The following is a 19,390-nucleotide window of genomic DNA, read 5'->3' as shown; positions in this document are numbered from 1 at the left end:
ACCCACTCCCACTACTTGGCTCTGGCATTCCCCTGTGCTGGGTCATAGAAAGTTTACAAGACCAAGGGGGGAGAGACCATTTTTAAAGAAGGTTATCACTCCAAGTTCAAATTATTTAACCGTGGAGTTGTTTAGTGATTCTAAGGGTCCTGTCAATATTTTTTTCTGTTTTTCTAACAAAATATCTCAGACTAGTGGGTTATAAAGAATAGTATTTGGATTTGGATAATAATGCTGGGTCATCAGAAGCCCCAAAGCGTGGTGCCTTATATGATGAGGGCCTTTTAGTTTTATCAAATTGTGTGAGAAGAAACGGAATAGCCTTGTTAACACAAATGTTTGGGTCTTTTTGTGATGCAGACAGTAAGCAATGGGAGCTCCGCCTTCATGGCCTCCTCAGTCCTAATTATCTTCTAAATGGTCTACTTTCATATAACTTTAGTAATGGAATTTCCAACACATGAACTTTTGAGGACACCATAGGAGGTCTTCTCCACATATTAAAGAGTTAACTGTTCTCTTTAGAACTCATGGGGCCATGTGCTATATTTGCAATGTACCTCCTGTTCCTTTGATTTTCAGGAGAAGGCACATACATGAATGAATGAATGAATGAATGAATGAATGCATGAGTGACATTTAGACAGGTAATGTCAATATGAATGACTCTGTAGGAGTTGTAAAATGCTGCTAACACTCTCACTGTCGGGGTGTCCCGCCCCCCAGCTGATTCTCTTCTATCCAATCCAAACCTTCTCTTTCAATGCTAAATCTAGCATGGTTCTACAGACAGATTATTTTAAAGTAAGTAGCAATTCTTGTTCACTCCTCTAATTTTCTATGGGGTGCAGAGTCTTCAGCAGTAGACTGTTAGGAGAAAGGCTTCCCTAGAGAGGACACGGACATTTGGAGAGATGGTGTGTCATCTTGTAGGACTATGACTTTTCAGAGAGTAGAGCTGCATAGCCCTGGCCTCCTTCCCCTTTCCCCAGAGTCAGGAGGGCTTGCTTGCATTCTCGCTTAGGCCAAAGAAAACTGCTACCATATTGGTCGCAGTGAGTGGCAACAGAAGCCAATGTTTCAGGAAGAGTCAACTGGCCTTTTCCTCTAACCAACACCATGGATGTGATTATATAGGGATTGCTGAACCAAACTGACTTGGTAGTGATCTACCAGGCCACCCCCCCCTATAATTCACTCAGCAGTATTTTTCCCTCCCTTATCATTTAAATCTTCCCACACATCGCAAGCAACACAGTGGGCTTTGCTTCCCAACCACCACCTCTAAAGTCATCTTCCAGTTCATGAACCAACAGTGGCAGTGAAAAGGACAGAGACACCCTTTAGGAAATGTTCACGGAGCTGAATTGGATAGAGTCGAGCTTAGCCATGGATGTTGGCACAGTAAAGCCATTGGAAAGACTATGACTGCTTAATATTGAAACAAGCTGTTCACTGTTTAAACTCTGGCATTTTTCTGCCCAATGAGGAAAACTCAACAGAAACAGGTTTACAATCTAGCACTGGTCTTCCATATGGCTGAGTGTGACAAATGATGTCATTTGTCACAGATATGCTGGTCGCCAGCAGAATGATGAATGATTCCAAATGCAGGTTGAAAACACCAGTTTCTATGTTTTCTTACGCTTTCTTAAACATCTTCTGCTCTAAGACCAGCCACCTGCAAATCAACAGATTTATAGACCAGCCGAGAGTGTAGGGTGCGGCTCTCATATGGAGGAGGTCTTCTATGGGATGGGACTTGCTAGTGGAAGTTTTGGCATGACTTTTTCTCTGTCCTTCATTACCTCTGAATTTGACATTGCTTTTCAGGAGTGGTCGGAGTGGATACCCTTCAATGAGTCCACTCTCCCCTCAAGAAATATTCCAGTTGGCTTGTATGGACCCAGCGGATGATGGACAGTTCCAGGAACAGCAATCTCTGGTGAATGCACGAGTACATGACCTCAGAAGCATTTCCTTGGTCTCCTGACCCTTTCTATCCTGTCTTCAGCCCCTTCTTACCTACTTTCTCGTGTTCACTGAGAATGTTTCCTCTTAAGGTTTTAAAAGTCCCAGAGGGCTCTTCTCTCCTGTGGCGACTTATATTTCTTCAGGTCTAAACCTTTTAATTTACCAAATTTTGAAGCAAATATATAAAATCTTGCCTGTGATAGTAAGCTTTAAGACAGTCTGATATAATGAGTGGTATCTATGTATATTATATGTTATGTTACTGAGTGCTGCTTATTGAAATATGGGAATGTCCCTAGCATCCTTGAGTGAAGCTCACCTCCTCTAATACTTAGTGGTTGCATCTGCAACAATGTCTAGCTGTCTGACAGGACATATGGAAGACTTCACCACTTTTGTTATATGCGGGCTCAGGCAAATTTCTTCCCTTCAGTTATAATTTTACAATGTCACATACATAAGACCCTAACATCATTTTCCTGACCCCAAGATAAGTTTTCATTAGTCTGGATGGTAAAATTTCTGAGAACCCTAAAGTCAAGTTCAGCCTTAGAGAAGAGAACACCAGTTAAAAATTTTGGCTTTACTAGTGCAAAGGCAAAGACTGATTGCCAAAGTAATCAATTTTGCAATTATTCCTAGCTTGGGAGCCATGAGTTCCAAGTTTCCTCCCAGGTCTAATTTGATTGGATAGAGCAAGACAAAAACCTAGTTTTTGCAAATGTCTATACAGTCAGCTGGCATTAAGTGAGCCGAGCCTCATTCCTTTAACATTTATTGGTGACCTTTTTCCTCTCCTTTATCTCATGACGTTCTTGCCACTATTATATATCCCAGAACCATGCCAAATGGATGATGATGATGACGACGATGATGATGGTGGTGTGTGTGTGTGTGTGTGTGTGCACATTTGTGTGATAAAGTAGGTTCTCTACAGAGAGGAGTAGCTCAACTGGGTAATTCTGTCTTCTATGCTTGCTGAGACAGAGGATCATGCATAGTTGTAATGGAAAGACATCAAGGTCAGATATCCCTGGAATACTGAACAACCTACCCAAGGCTGTTCTTGGTAGAGTGGGTAGGGCTTCTGACTATAATTACCCTCTCCCCCTAACCGGTTTTAGCACTAAGACCTAGGAACTAAATTGATATGGATAGTTTGATTCTGAAAATTCTTCTCAGTATTTTATGCCTTGCCAACCTAGTTGGTAGGTGTGGTAGAGAAAAACCTCAATAATGTGTCTTTTCCCCACTCCCAGGGAGGCTTGGCCATCTCCTCACTTCTGTGGGTTTCCCCAGGCTGAGGCATAGCACCAGAACTTTTCGGCTATGTGTTCATCTTGTCAGTGCCGGTGTCTGTAACTTAATTCAGGTGTCAGCCATGCAACACTCTCACCACTGTCTACTGCCCATCCCTCTGGGTCCCTGCTCCATGTCCTGAGGCGTGGCCATGATTTGTGTATGTGCATATGGAGTGTGTCTCACACCGCCTCTGACACCTGTAGACTTCAATGTCATTGCTGCATCTGTTTGAAGTTGGAATTGTATGCCACTTTATCGCACGCACTACAAATGCTGTGGCCTCCTCAAGTGTACATATCACATGGCCCGGGAAGGTCCTCTTCCCGGCCACACCAGTAACCATAAAGGTGACCAGCCATCCCAGGTTCCCCTTTCTTAGAACACTGACCTACTCATGCACTCATATTTTAGGGTATAAATAGCTAATTAAAAATGACATTTTTTTCCTAGAATAATCTCCAGGTGTCAAAGATATTCTTTGATCTCTGGGGGCTTATGTAAGTAGCTCCAAGATGTATACAATTATACAAGTTATCTTCATGGTAACTCTATTCTTGAACTAGGAAAATAACACAGGAGTTTCGGAAGTAACATTTTCCGAATTAACCTTGTAGCACTTTGTGGGGGCACATTTTAATACAGTAACATCAGGCACATATATGACTGGTAAACAGTTGAAATGTTATGAGTCCAAATGACATGTAATAATTATTCTTAAAATGGGGTAATCTACATGTTGACATGATATTTGGATATATTAAGTTAAATAAAAATGTGTAATAGAATTTTAATAATCACATATCTAATCATAAAAGCGGTTTGCATTATATTTATTGTTAGTAGATTTTTGACAGATGGTTACCCACTACATTTTTGGATTGCTTTAATTATAAAACTCTTACCTAATAAACTCATAACATATTTTCTTTTAGATAGTTAGCAACTTTCTTTCAAATACTGGCTTCTATGAAACTGATAAAAACGATTCTTCAAAGAATAAACACAATAATAACACCCATCAGAAGATATATTTCACATATGTAAAGTATCCAATGAGCATAAATGTTTGTTTGATAAGGCTATAAAAACCTGAAGAGTTGTTCCAAAGATGGTCTTTATCTCTTCATCCTATTGAGATGCTTCTGTTTGGGATTTCTAGCATCACACATATAAAATTATGCATGTGTGCTCACACAACACACCTACAACTAGGGCCTCATAAATATCAGTCTCCCTTCTAAAGACCACTTCTACAATGGGGGCTGAACCATCCCATAGAGGTGAGAGGAAACCAGACGGAACCAAGTCCCACAAGCTTGGCTGTGTGTTTATTTCCAGGAGCCAGAGGTTAGTGAATTAAAAAGTGTGCAGTCCTCTAACCATGGCATCTACCTTCCTCCGGACACCCAGGAGCATGCGGGATCTGGGAGGGCATCCTCTATGCCACGTCTGACTATGGATCCCCAGGTAAAACTCAAACACCACACACCTTATACAGTGACATCCCAGGCTTTATTAGGTGGGTTATGAAATGCCTGATATTTTCAGGTAAGCCCTGAACTTTCCTCTTCCCTTTAACTACACACAGAACCTAGCTCCTGGACCATCTCTGATAAAGTTTTCTCTATCTTGTGTTTTTTGATTAATCTTCAAGTGCCTATTCAACAATATAGCATCTCTTTCCTGCCCTGGGATAAGCATTCTCAGGACCCAACCAGTCAAGCAACAGGCATTTTTCTCTATGTATCTTCCCATCCTTTTCTCTTTTACCAGCCTCCTCGGCCCATGAGTTATCTGTACACACCGCTCTATGTCAGGACTGTCGTATCCAGTGCAGGCCACGCCTCATCTCTTTGTCTGTTTTCTTAGCTTCTTTGTCTGTCTCACATCAAGTTTTGACAGAGACAAGGAGTTTTTGTGGATCTGTTCTAACACCTGTGACAATCCAAAGCACCAGAGTTTGTGGGGGCAGGATGGTGGGGGGACAGTGATGGCAGGAGGGTGGTACTTCCTGAGTGGGTAAGTTGCAAGCTTGCCTAGGGTAGAAGGCTCTAAGGCAGAGACTTATCTGATAAGAAATGCTTCCCTCAAAATATAGCCTTTTGGATAATTGCTGTCACCTGTTTCAAAGTGACCCCCCCCCCCCATTTACAGCAGGTCCTGACTGAGCACCTATGGTAGATAGTTCTATGAGGCATTTACACAGTGCCTGCCCACACTGCACAGTAAATGGAATCATCTGGTTTTATTCATGAAAACAAGGAGACAATCCAAGCCACTCTCAGAGACTGTTAGCTTACATAGGACACCTTTTCCTGATTAGCCTCTGCAGCCAAGGTTTCTGCAAGGGGGAATTCAAGGGAGGTGACAATTTCCAGGGATTATAGCTCCCCATTCCCAAGAGTTTCAGTACCACATCTGGTTCTTCATACTCTTTCAGTGATTAATCCAGACTGTGTAGATTAATCCAGACTGTGTATTCCTCTGGGGTTTTTTTCCTTTCTAGGTGGTAACAGACCCTAGCTCTATGCGACGTTCCTTTTCTACAATTCGGGATAAGCGTTCAAACTCCTCCTGGTTGGAGGAGTTCTCCATGGAACGCAGCAGTGAAAACACTTACAAGTCACGGCGCAGAAGTTACCATTCCTCCCTGAGGCTGTCGGCACACCGCCTGAATTCTGACTCCGGTGAGAGAGTCAATTTTAGCATCTGTCTCTTTTCTTGGCAACAGTCTTTGTAAGGATCAGAAGTGACTGGAACACAACTTAGATAAAGACCAGGGTTTAAGAAAGTGAAGAAAGGTAGATGGTTCATGTGTAAAGAGCTTGCTGTGCAACTGTGAGGATATGGGTTCAAATCCTAGAACTTACATAAAACTGGAGCACCACAGAACATATCTGTAATCCCAGTGTTCCTCTGACAAGATGGATCCTGCTATTACGGTGTATGCAGCTGTTGTCACTAAAGTGATACCAAACATGGCAGCACAAACCTAAGGCCAAGTCCTCTGACCTCCATGTAAACATTGTTACATACCTGTGATTGTCCTGTCCATACACAAACTGAAAAACAAATGATCCAGTGAAAATGCTGTTCTCTCTCTCTCTCTCTCTCTCTCTCTCTCTCTCTCTCTCTCTCTCTCTCTCTCTCTCTCCTCCCTCTCCCTCTCCCTCTCCCTCTCCCTCTCCCTCTCTCTCCCCCGCTTTGAGGTATCATTCTGAAACCGACCCATGCCCTGTGTGTTCATCACAAATGCCAATGCCATTAATCAAGGTTTTCAATTAGCCTTTTACAAAACAACAAAGATTCCATAGGAATGTCGTGGAAGCCACCGCATCCCCAAAAGGCACTGAGCTCTGCCACCAGCTCCAGTTTTACCCACAGTGTTACCTGGAATTGTTCCGTGCACTGAGGTTCATTTAAAGACTCTCTGTTTTACTGGTTTTGAAAATGTTAGAAATCATTCATCTCATTCCACTTACTTCACTAGAGGCAGAAATCAAACTTGAAAACCAGTGATCTTCCCCAAATTGAGAGCCAGGATGTGGCAGCATAAAGACTAGAATGGAGCTCCTTCAAGTTAGACCCCCGAGGTTCTCACCCTGGCATTACATTAGATGTGCTAGCATTCCGTTCATGGAACCCTCCTACTCCCCTTCCTCGTGCCATCTTCTTAAGTCAAGTGCAGGACACAGTCCCTGAGCCATCTGGCATAGAAACAGAGGAAACAGTCTCCACTCATTGGTACCTGTCTTTTCAGTGCCACGTTGCAGACTTACTTGCTCACTAAAAGTGGAATTTTCTACCTTTTTTTGTCCCATTTCCCTTTTAAGTCATCTGTTGATCTGCCTGGAGAAGCCAGGACACTTCAGTCAGTTCAGGAGGCCATGAAATATGAGCTCAGTGTGACAGCAGTGTCTGGCGGGGACTTCCTCTTCTCATCATGTCCTCACAGGAGAGATAACAGGGACAGGAAGCAAACTATCTCTGGGATAGGTATTCTATAATAAGAGCTTCACTGTCCTAAGCTAGTCACCTACCATAGGCTGTACATCCTCTCCCCATTCCCCTGGAGGTTAGGATTCAACAATGAATTCTGAACGAACACAATCAGTTCACAGTGGCTCAAATCCCTGGTTAGGGTAGAATCTGTGGCTTGGAGTTCAGTGTCATCAAGCCAGAATAGGCTGATTGACAATAACCAATTGTTGTTGTCACCCTTCACAGGTCACAAGTCTGACACCCACCGATCAGGAGGCAGGGAGAGAGGCCGATCCAAAGAACGAAAGCACCTCCTCTCTCCAGACGTCTCCCGCTGCAATTCTGAGGAGCGAGGGACCCAGGCTGAGTGGGAGTCCCCAGAACGTCGCCAGTCCAGGTCACCCAGTGAAGGAAGGTCACAGACCCCCAACAGACAGGTGAATATGGAGAAGTTGAGCCTCTAGCAGGTCAGAAAAGGGTGGAATGCTGTACTAGGAGGGACTTAATAGTCATGTCAGCCTCTGGGACCTCAGCTCCTGATGTTCACAAGAAATAACCACTGAACACGGAGGCTGGCTGTTCTGTGCTTACAGATTCAGAAGTGACAGGAATTCACAAGAGATCCTCCCAGTCCCCAAGAAAGACAATATCTGGAAGTCAGTCTATGCTTGTCCTCAGTATCCAGATATACAAATTCAGCTAGACTTAAGAAATAAAGTCATCCATAAGGTGTGATTTTCAGTACCAACTGCAATGATAATTCATCTTTAAAGCCAGAATTTGCAAGTTGGACAACTCCACTTTGCTTACGGATTGTGTAGCCCTCTCAGGGGAAGGAGCACATCTCACCTCTCCATCTTTCCCTAATACCCAGTCTATGCCTAAGGAACAACCGCTGTGTGGCAGTGTTCTTGGTGTTGCACCTCTCTCTTCCAGCTCTAACCCTTCTCAAAGTTCCTGGAGTCCAGACGGGAGACCCATTTGGTTAGAAATGGTGAGCCAGGAACAAGAGACTGCTAAAGCAATTCTGAGACATAGCAGTAGAGAAATGTACCCAAGGAATAGTGGTTTCCAAATTATATTGTAGAACAGAGCCAGCCCTGGAGTTTGCTAACACAGCAAACACAGCAAAGTCCCCAGGGGGGATTGGAAGAATCCAATGAGACTTGCTTAAAAGTCAAATCCAGAATTTCGTATCTGAAGGGACCCCGTCCCAGAAGGTTCTTACAGGTGGCTCACAGGTTTCACACATCTTGAGAGATCAGTGCTGGAAGCTATTTGCCAACACCTGGGCTCAGGTACTACATGGACTAGGCAAGGGAGACAGATAAGGGCAGAGACAATAGATAAGGGCATGTTAGCTGTAGAAGCCAAGGGCAGCAAACCATCACTAATAGAGGGGCAAGAAAGGAGGCTTTAGGTCACCTCAGAGACTCACAGGATACTTGACTTGGAAAATCGGGTGTTGGGGATTAGTTCTAATGCTTGTCTGAAGGTCCCTGCCCCCAGCTGGCTGATTGGTAATAAAAATTGCTGTACAGGCAATGGCTAGGCAGAGAGATGGAGTGGGATTTTTAGATTGTGCAGGTAAGGGACAAAAACAAAAAAAGGGAAGAAGAAGAGAGAATCGCCATTACAGGGAAGCAGAAAGATGAAACTCAAAGACCCACCAGCATGTAAGAATCCGAGAAAATAACTTGTAATAAGGACACATGCTCCACTATGTTCATAGCAGCCTTATTTATAATAACCAGAAGCTCGAAAGAACTCAGATGTCCCTCAACAGAGAAATGGATACAGAAAATGTGATACATTCACACAATGGAGTACTACTCAGCTATTAAAAACAATGAATTTATGAAATTCTTAGGCAAATGGATGGATCTGGAGGATATCATTCTGAGTGAGGTAACCCAATCACAAAAGAACACACAAGATATGCACTCACTGATAAGTGGATATTAGCCCAAATACTTAGAATACCCAATATAGAATTTGCAAAACTCATAAAACTCAAGAAAAAGGAAGACCAAAGTGTGGATACTTTGTTCCTTCTTAGAAGGGGGAACAAAATACCCATGTTGGAGCTGCAACTGAAGGAAGAACCATCCAGAGACTGCCCAACCCAGGGATCCATCCCATAAACAACCACCAAACCCAGAAACTATTGCACATACCAACAAGATTTTGCTGACAGGACCCTGATAGCTGTTTCCTGTGAGACTATGTCAGTGACTGGCAAACACAGAAGTGGATGCTCACAGTCAACAATTGGATGGAACACAGGGTCCCCAATGAAGAAGCTAGAGAAAGTACCCAAGGAGCAGAAGGGTCTGCAGCCCTATAGGATAAACAACAATAAGAACTAACCAGTAACTCCGCAGAGGATGGCCTAGTTGGCCATCAGTGGGAGGAGAGGCCCTTAGTCTTGGGAAGATTCTAGGCCCCAATATAGGGGAATGCTAGGGGCAGGAAGTAGGAGTGAGTGGGTTGGGGAGCAGGAGAAACTAGGAAAGGGGATAGCATTTGAAATGTAAATGAAGAAAACATCTAATTAAAAAAAATCTTAAGGGCTGGTGAGATGGCTCAGTGGGTAAGAGCACCCGACTGCTCTTCCGAAGGTCCGGAGTTCAAATCCCAGCAACCACATAGTGGCTCATAACCACCTGTAACAAGATCTGATGCCCTCTTCTGGAGTATCTGAAGACAGCTACAGTGTACTTACATAGAATAAATAAATAAATCTAAAAAAAANAAAAAAAAAAAAAAAAAAATCTTAAAAAAAAAAAAAGAATCTGGGAAAATGGCCCTAGGGGCTACTTCCCCATTTGGGTCTAGGGTAGCAGAGATGAAATAATAGATTTGAAAGATGTCAACTCAGGAATACAGGAATATTTGCTGGTGGTGGAGAGGTTTAGAAGTGCCTAACCATTGATAGTCAAAACATATCAAAATTAATGCGTGTGTTCCTTACATTCTCGAATCCAAAGCTCTTGGGCAGGTGCCATGTGTACTCGACCTGCTATAAGCCAAAGCAGTTTAACAAATTCACCACTACAAAAGGGAAGGAAAAGGAATTTGTTCTTGCTTAGAACTTGTTTCTTGAACAGACTGGGATTCAGAGCATCCTTTCAGGGAGCTGTTTGGCCTAGAACCTTCCAATATTACTATATGCTATTATAACATGCAGTTTCCATGTCCTGGCTAGCCATCTGGGGGTTTTATTGTCACTGCGATAATTTAGAGCACACGCCCAGGTCTACCCCAAATCCTACATGGCTAAACCTGCATCATTAGTTGAATTTGATTTCTAGAGATTTGTTCTGATCTAGATGGCATCTATGTCTCTCCTCATTTGATCCCTGAGTCCTTGCAGGGTATGAGTAGCAGAGGGGACTACCTGTCAGAGTTCTCAAGATCTCTAGACTCACAGAGCTTTCTACTGAAGGGGTTCAGAATCTCAGGAGGGCCCGTGGTGCCTAATCTAATCTGTCATCTTTCTCCTATGATTCAGGGTACTGGTTCCCTAAGTGAGAGTTCCATCCCCTCTATTTCCGACACCAGCACCCCAAGACGAAGTCGTCGCCAGCTCCCACCTGTGCCACCAAAGCCTCGTCCCCTCCTCTCCTACAGCTCCCTGATGAGACACACTGGAGGCATCTCTCCACCTCCTGATGGAAGTGAGGGTGGATCCCCACTGGCCTCTCAAGCTCTGGAGAGCAACAGCGCTTGCCTGACCGAGTCTTCCAACTCCTTGCATCCGCAGCAGGGCCAGCATCCTTCCCCACAGCACTACATCTCCGAGCCCTATCTGGCCCTCCATGAAGACTCCCATGCTTCAGACTGTGGCGAGGAGGAGACACTCACCTTTGAGGCAGCCGTAGCCACTAGCTTGGGCCGGTCCAATACCATTGGCTCTGCACCACCCCTACGGCACAGCTGGCAGATGCCTAATGGGCACTATCGGCGGCGGAGGCGTGGGGGGCCTGGGCCTGGCATGATGTGTGGAGCTGTCAGTGACCTCCTGAGTGACACGGAAGAAGATGATAAGTGCTAGAGGCTGCCATCCCCTCCGATGCATGCTCTTCTCTCACAAGGAGAAAACCAAGACCAAATTGGGAAGCCAGTGCGGCCCGGGGGGGAGGAAGAGGGAGAAGGAAGATGGAGAAAGGACACCAATGCATCCTCCGAGAAGAGGAAGGAAAAGACAGATGGAAAACCAGTCGAACCCACCAATTTGGATTATTTCCCTTTGCAACATGGGCACTGCCATAGTCCTGCCTCTCTGCTGGGGAAACAAACAAACAAACAAGAATGTGTGTGGGGGGGTTATCCCCATGGGAGAAGGGACATGAAGGTGGCTTGGCTTCCGTTGCCCCTTCCCACTTTTCTATAAGCTGCGGCAGGATCTGGCCGACCTGTGTCTAAGCTCATTGCCCTGAGCAGCTGGGAAGACTTTCCAGCATCTTAATGAGGGAAGAGTTGAAATAGCAGGGGAAGAATCTCCTCACCAGCTCTTGCACTTTGGCTGTCCCCGGGGCAACCGCAGCAGCATCTCATGCATTATCTTGGGGCTTGCTTTCCCCAAAGAGACACATGCTAAATCAGGAGCACTGGATGCTAGTGGGAGATGGGAGGGAGGGAGAGAAGGGCCGGAGTAGAAGGGCCCAAGGTGCTGTAGCAACAGCAGCAAGGGCTGGTCTGGGTGAGAAAAGCCATAGCCCAGCAGCGTGTACCATGAAGGTGAGGGTCAAAGAAACAGAACTGGAGGTGCTGGTGGGTACAGTCCTAGACTCTGACATTTGTAACTCACACAGTAGGTGCTGTGGTAGGTAGGCTAGATAAGGAGGTTCTCTGGGGCCCACAAAGGTGCCTGTAGCTCTTGTAAGGGTAATATTAACTCCAATAGCAAGGGCCCCAACCCCAGAAGGGTTCAGCCACAGTATGGGAACTCCATGCAGTTCTCCGCCTTGGCCCTTTAGATACTAGTCAGAGGGAACCCCCAACAGTAGGGGCAAGGTAGATGGGGAGACTTAAGGCACTCTAAGCAGACTCAGCTTTCCAACAAACATAAAAGGAACTCAATGTTGGTGGCAGGGCTGTGACCGCAGTGGGCTGGAGGCAGTCAGCAGGCCTCTGTCAGGTAGCAAGGCTAGTGCTAAGTCAAGCCCAGAAAGGCCAGGTATTAGCAACTACATGCTCTCTGCCACTTCTCCAAATGGACAGGGGACACATATCAGAGGGGGGGGGGGGTCACTGCGTATTGACTTCTCTAAAGATGAGAAAGCCTGGTAGACTGAAACAGGAATTTTCCCAAAGGGCATCAGTCTAGGGGATCCCCTGTGAGGAGAAGTCCTTGAGCCTGAAGCTCATGCAGCTTGGTTTGGGGTTTGGGGAGTCAGTTGGTGAAGATGCTTTAAGATACTTAAGTAACTATACCTCAGTTTTGACCTGAGCTGCTGATTTTAGTAAAATAGGCTCTGATGTGGCTCCCACTATCTGAATGTTCCCTGGCCAGGCTTGGGTTCCATCCCTCCCCAGAGTAAAGGATGGGTCAGGCCGCTGAGTCATTCCTAATCCCCCAAACCAGAAACACCAAGGGAACTTAGGGCCCTTCCTCAAGCACTTCTATCAATAATGCAGCCAAAAGCTCCATTCTGTGGAATGCACCCCCCTTCCTTAAGCTTCTCTCTAGTATCATCAGGGTGGATGAACAGATACCTGGGAGCAGGGTGCTGGGCAGGACTGCCCTCCCTGGCTTCTGCACAGAACCCTCTCCAGTGAGACTGGAGACCGTCACACTGAAAGCTCAGTGGATCGAGTCTTTATCCTCTTCTAGACTAGGCAGAGTCTTTTTGGGACTCTTGTGTAGGAGCAGCATTTCTTAGAAGAAAATTCTCTTTTCATATGACATTTCCTTTCTATTCTTCTGTCCCACTCTTTCTAACGCTGGGCTGACACCGCAGCAGCAGCAGCTCTGAAAAGCCAAGTTCATCCTCGTGGCCACAGTCATCTGCCACAGTCTGCCTTCTCTTTCAAGTATTGATGGAGCTTTCATGAACCATGGTCAGCCCCAAACCAAAGTAGTCCCATGACAGGTGACCGAGGCCAACCTAAGGCCTGTCAACTCTCAGATCCTCCTCTTCCACCTCCATTGTCCTCTCCCTGTGTGCTCAGGGGCAGCTAAGAATACAAGCATGATCCTAAGGGACGTATGTGATTGTTACATAAGACGGATGCTGGGACTTGTGTTGTTTTAAAGGTTTTCTCTGCTCAGCCTCATTCCATGCCAAAGTGCTGCTATAGGCCTCTTTGTGTGCACAAAATTGCTTCCCACTATATTGGACATGCAGTTTTCCTTAGGGGAAGCCTGCAACAGGATGGCCATTCTGAGCCAGCAAGCCTGTTGGATGGTTGTTTGTGAAAGTCAACTGCAGAGATATAGCATTACCATCCCTATAATTGGAGAAATGTGGGCTGGCAGCACAATGACCAGATATGGAATTTACCTGCAAAGGATAGTATCAGTAAATTCGTGCGCGCGCGCGCACACACACACACACACACATACACACACACACACTTGGACACATACACAGCATTGTAAAGATACCAAGTATTATATCTGTGGTCACTTAACTGATCACATAGTTTATTTTTTAGCACTGGTGAACTTATAAACATTTCTTTGTTCAACTTTCCCTGGGTTTCTTTTATCTTGGACACCACTTACCCTTCATTAAGACCAGAACATAGAAGAATTTTTATTAAGCCACAAACACATTATTATAATAGTCTCTAGTTTCCTACTGCCTCTTAATAAACTTGAATGCCAACCTCCTTCCTTGTAGCTGACCAGAGCTTTCCCTCCTAGCTATCAGAGCCCGTATCTTTCTCTTTAAAGGGAAGCTGCTTCCTCAAAGCCCATGCTTCTCCTTGTATCTTCCGGTACATAGCATGACTCTGGGTGCGGAAAGTCTTCTTGCAGAATTCTTTAGTCAGATATCTCATTACCCTGGCAAAAGTATTTGGTCCTCATCACCTCAAAACAAGAGAGAGGAGAAGAGGGGGCATGAAAAGCAGACGCCAGGCAGGGAGGTGGTGTGACTATGCTTGTGTTTGGGCATGCCTTTCCTCTTAAGGTTCCAGACAGCTTGTCATGTCCCTACCTTCCTATCTGCAGGAAGGTACAGCAGCCTTCAGAAGGATAGGAGGTTCAAGCCAATGTGCCCTGTGTGTCAGGAAAACCACATGCCCATGAAGGGATGGTACCCTCTAGTACCACCAGGCTCTACATGAGCCATAATGACAGGTTCCAAGGGGAGGGAGTTATACCACACTTCTACCAGAGGAATCAAATTTAACAGAAGTTTTTTCACTTCTGGTTCCAGCTTGTTTCAGATGTTCTGAACATTTTTCTCCCTTCACTCTGAGGCCACACCAAGAATACCCCATATCCCAGCCTTTAGGCAGCATCTCCCTTTCCCACCTACATCCATAACCCCCCACCACAGATTCTTTGTGTGAACTGGAGTGCCCCTTGGCCTTCCAGTCTGGTCTTTGTTTTGCTGCATGTTAGCACATCCTGAGATGGCTAAATCCAAGTGAATGTGATGCAGTAACTGCTTCTGCCATGCTGTTAGGAAATGGTTCCTTCTCATGAAGCATTGTCTGAAGCTCACCGGGTGAGCCTCACAAGACCATTCCAAGTGAACTGTAAAAGAGTACACAGGTCTGTGTACCTAATAAAGGCTTACTACAGAGACACTAGGTCTCTTTGGTATAGTGGAACAATTTTTTTAAGTAATTTCGATTTATTTTTAAACATGGATATTTTATGTTACATTTCTTTCTGAAGCCTGTAATGTCTGTTTCTTTTCTTTTCTTTCCTTTTTCTTTTTCTTTTCTTTTCTTTTGGATAGAATATCTAGGTAGGTGGAGCAGGGAGTTGGGAACTTTCTCACTCAGCTCTGTTATAACATTGACAAAGTTGAAGTTCTATGTAAAGGAAAGGTGGACAGTGGGAGGGAATCAGATTGTCTCCTGATGTGCAGAGATTGTTCTGAGACTTGAAAGAACTTTCACTGCAGTTACCCCTATAACAGGGTCATATCTGTCATGATTTGAAAAACCTTCCCCAAGGCCTGAGGCTAGTGAGGCAAAGCAGCCTATTCCTTGGGAAGGATTCCCTCTCCCACCCAGTCTGTGTATGTTCTTCCCTCCTGGCCCCCAGAGCATTGCATACTCCAAGAGAAACGGGGGAATACTTTATGAAACAGGCAGAAGAGGGTCAGCTGACCCCATGTAGGTGAGCAGTCACAGTGTGATGGGTTAACACCAGACAAGAACCTGTAAGGAATCTGGTGCAATTCAGATGTGTTGTCTTTAAATATCTCCACATGGAGAATCTTCTTTTAACAAAAGCTAAACAAAATTAACTTAGGGGTTATGACCCAACTCTTCTATAAATATGATCAGAGGCAGCCATGTTAAGTGCTGCCTGTACCAGTAAGTAGCCTTTTGCAGTTTTTCCTCTCTGATCCACCCAGAACATCCTAGCCAGGCCTGTCCCAAACCGCAGCAGCTGATACCTTCCCCATTGGCCAAAGACTGCTAGGGTGTTTTGTCAGCTGTCACAGGGTAAACCCATAGTACATAGATGTACTACATGAGGAGAAAGGTCTAGAAAAAAATAATCCTGTTTGCTTTCTGGCAGCCATCTTTTCCTTTCCATGAATCTTTTTTGTGTTTTGGGTTTTTTCCCCTTAATTAATTTGGTCTGTGTCATGTGTATCCCAGAGAAGTCACATGACACCAAGAATAACAAATTCACAAATTGGTCCAACCTACTCCAAGGATCTAGAAAGCATCTCTGAATAGAGTTCAAGTTAGCTCATTTAATGGGGGCTCCCAGCAAAGTCTAATATGATTTCTGGTAAGGTCTGGACCCTTGCTTCTATTTTTAATAGGTTTCTTTCTGTCCACACATTCCTATCATGCTATGTACTGGAAGGTTAATGTCCTAACCTTCCAGATGCAAAAAGAGACTTTATAATAAGCCATGCTACTACTATGTGAATACATTCTTGGGTTTCAAGTTCTTGTTTATCTGTTTTGGAAGAGTTGGAGAGACAATATAGAAGTATTGAGATTAATGTTTATTTTTATCAGTTTGGTAGTTTTTGTTTGATTGATTATCCAAGTATTTTGGAACAGGCCCAATCTAGGACAGCCAAGAAGGATAAATCTGTGTTCTACAGTATTCTGAATTTGCTTCTTTTCTAAGATTAATTTCTGTCAAATTAGTGCTATGATAATTGAGTCAAAAACCTGAAGTTACTGTCTCCTCCCATCTCCGTACCCACCCCACCCTCTGTCTTGTTAAGTGGCCTTGGACCCTTGTCTCCCCATATTCTGCCTCTCCTCTTTCAAAGGTTTGAAAATATAACTTAGATTTATGAAAAAACAAAAAACAAAAAAACAACAACCTTCCTTCCCCAGCAAATCAGTCAAAGTCAAGGAAATTATAAGATACAGAATTATTTCAGAACAATCCTTAACCAATACACAGTACAAAATGTATTCCTCAGTAAGAAGCCAAGTTTAAACAATATAGCAATGTGACAAATGAACATCATAGGAAGCTAAATATAGTGAGTACTAGTCAGGCTTCACAATTCATCTGTGCCTTCAGAAAGGATAGCGCATATATTTCCTTTCCCTAGTTAGGGAAATTGAAATTCTGATGCTTGACTACTACATGTGTGTGCTGAGGGCTTGTGAATTAATAATTATAAAGCACGTGTCTCCACAAGTCAAGTTGGAAAAACCTTCACTCGCTATATCCCTCCCATCAAGGACTTGGGAACTTCTTGGCATTTCTTCTAAGCATAGAATCTTTTTAAGGAAACCTCCATCTTAATGGGACTGAAGCTAAGTTTGCTTTACTCCTGCTTTCTAGATCTCGTATTTTCTTCTCACGTTAGCACTCTTTTTCTTTTCTTAATCCACGCTGTTTTCATTAATCAGAAAAGATGAATTCCTCCAACAAACTTCCCACTACCATCTTCTCTTTGTGGACACTTAAGTCAGAGAGTGAATAACCAGAAACTAACACAGAAGACAATTCCCTAGCCTGGGTTAGAAATGTGAGTAAATTTTATCTTTTTTTTTTCTACAAGTTTTCTAGAGATAAAAATAGGTTTCTCTCTATATTCTGAAAGGAGACGTTTGAACATGGATTGCATAGTTGCACCACTTTCTCCTTGGTTCTCTCAGATGATGTCCCCTGAACTAAAAAGGAAGCCATCATTCTCATCTGGTACATCTGACTTGGACTTGATTTGATGACTCAGCTGTTTTCTTTGCATCATTCTTATTTCTTATAGGTGATAGTCTATATTGCTCAAGAGCCGATGCTTTAAAGCAAGTCTATCAAGGATATTTCTGAGATGAACAAGGAAAACATTTAAATGTGTCAAGTGCCATTAATCAATTTTTAAAATAACGGTAATATGAAATGAGGGCTAAATAGTGTAACCTAACTGCCAATTAAAGTACACAGTAGTTCTGGTCTTAGTTACCTTTGATATGAAGTTATAGGCCATTAAGCAGATCCCCATGGGGTTAGTGAAAACATAGGCATAGCGTTTTAATGGCTACAATAGGGGCGTACATTTAGACTGCAGGTTGAACTTTAATCAGTGTTTTTCTATCCTGGTGTTTTGTGAACAATCCAAAATTTCTACAAAGCTACCCTAAGTGCTGCAATTGCAGAGGAACTTCCCTCTTGGTGGCATTAGAAGGTTGTCCAAGGCCACTCAGGTTTGAGTCCAAGATTTAGAATTCACCCAGAAAACCACCAATGGAGAAACACTTAATGCACCGAGTATGTTTGACATTCCGTACTGGGGACAAGTGAGTATAGAGAAAGAGAGAGACACTACTGAACAAAGACAAAGTTGACATGGAAGATATAAAAAGTCCCAGAAGAGGACAGGCTTAAAGATGTTTGACTTTGGATTCTACTTCTTGCTTAGATTTGGGGTAAATGCTTTAGCATGATATTGGATTTAGAGGGGTTGCTTTTGGTAAACTGACTTGAATCCCCCCAAAATTAGTGGGTTAATAAACACCCTTTCTAGACCTGACAGATGGAGGAGACATAAAGCAGCCCAAAGAATCTATGACTTCAGAAACTCGTATAGTAAGCCAATATTGCAGAGGGCACAGTACCCTTCTTAGCAGCCTTTGTGCCATAGGAGGGGGAAAGAACCCATGTAGGGGACAGGAGGTTTTTTGTCAGGAATAAATTTCAAATGGCAAGGTGCACTGGTTCTAACCTCAAAGGCCAACATTGTGGGAAAGTGATGACAGATATCTAAGTCATCCCCTCCATCCTTTGGGACCCAAGGAGAGGCCTTGATTTGATCTTAGAAAATGAACATGGGATGGGATCAAGAGGGAAATTGGGTGCTCTGCCTCAGGTTGTCAAAAATGCTGCCACCCACATTATCAAAATGTGAGTCAAGCCCATGAGACGCCCCCTTAAGGGCAGCATCCTCTGGGGTGTATCAGCCTGACACTCCTGCAGTAGTCGTAGGTGACTGAATGGCAGCCAATGCTGGCCCACCCAGAGTATTGGTGCATCTCGCCTAACACCGGAGTTCAGCAGTGCATGTTGGTCAGGTGGATATCCTGTAACATAAATGCTCGTTTGGATCCAAAAGGAAAACCATTAAAAATAAAAGGAAGATGAACAACTTTATTGTTGGGGGAGGGTGGGTCAAGGAAAAGTAAATAAAACCTTGTTGTAAAGAATCAATTGGCCTGGTTCCCCTTGCTTCTCTTGTCTTTGTTGCTGCTGATGAAGTAGTTACGGGCTTTGGGAGGTGGGTCAGCAGCAGGCACAGTAATCAAGGCAAATCAGGGTCTGCTTAGCCCAGTTGTGAGTACTTCTAGATATTCTCAAAGTTCCCGGGACATGATGGTCTTCAAAGATATTCTTCCTATTAAAAATGACCCTTTCCAGCCGGTGTGGTGGCACATGCCTTTAATCCCAGCACTCGGGAGGCAGAGGCAGGTGGATTTCTGAGTTAGAGGCCAGCCTGGTCTACAAAGTGAGCTCCAGGTC

General features: G+C 44.1%; 1 protein-coding gene across 8 annotated transcripts in view; it reads left to right on the top strand.

Moving 5' to 3' along the window:
- Cacna1e (calcium voltage-gated channel subunit alpha1 E) overlaps positions 1-19,057 on the top strand; it is a 478,307-nt gene extending 459,250 nt beyond the window's left edge. For 5 of the 8 annotated variants that reach the window (XM_029539216.1, XM_029539215.1, XM_029539217.1 and 2 more), the window contains 5 exons: positions 1,834-1,945; positions 4,615-4,743; positions 5,783-5,963; positions 7,504-7,694; positions 10,772-19,057. In XM_029539216.1, the coding sequence (XP_029395076.1) occupies positions 1,834-1,945; positions 4,615-4,743; positions 5,783-5,963; positions 7,504-7,694; positions 10,772-11,314 (1,156 nt within the window). In that variant the 3' untranslated portion in view covers positions 11,315-19,057. The remainder of the gene's footprint in view (positions 1-1,833; positions 1,946-4,614; positions 4,744-5,782; positions 5,964-7,503; positions 7,695-10,771) is intronic. The other 3 variants (XM_029539219.1, XM_021197363.2, XM_029539218.1) reach the window with 1 other exon arrangement.
- Positions 19,058-19,390: the final 333 nt, after the last annotated feature.

Source organism: Mus pahari, chromosome 5 (assembly GCF_900095145.1).
Source record: "Mus pahari chromosome 5, PAHARI_EIJ_v1.1, whole genome shotgun sequence".
Taxonomy (NCBI): domain Eukaryota; kingdom Metazoa; phylum Chordata; class Mammalia; order Rodentia; family Muridae; genus Mus; species Mus pahari.
Note: the sequence above shows the minus strand (reverse complement) of the source record. Positions and strands in the feature narration are given on the sequence as shown.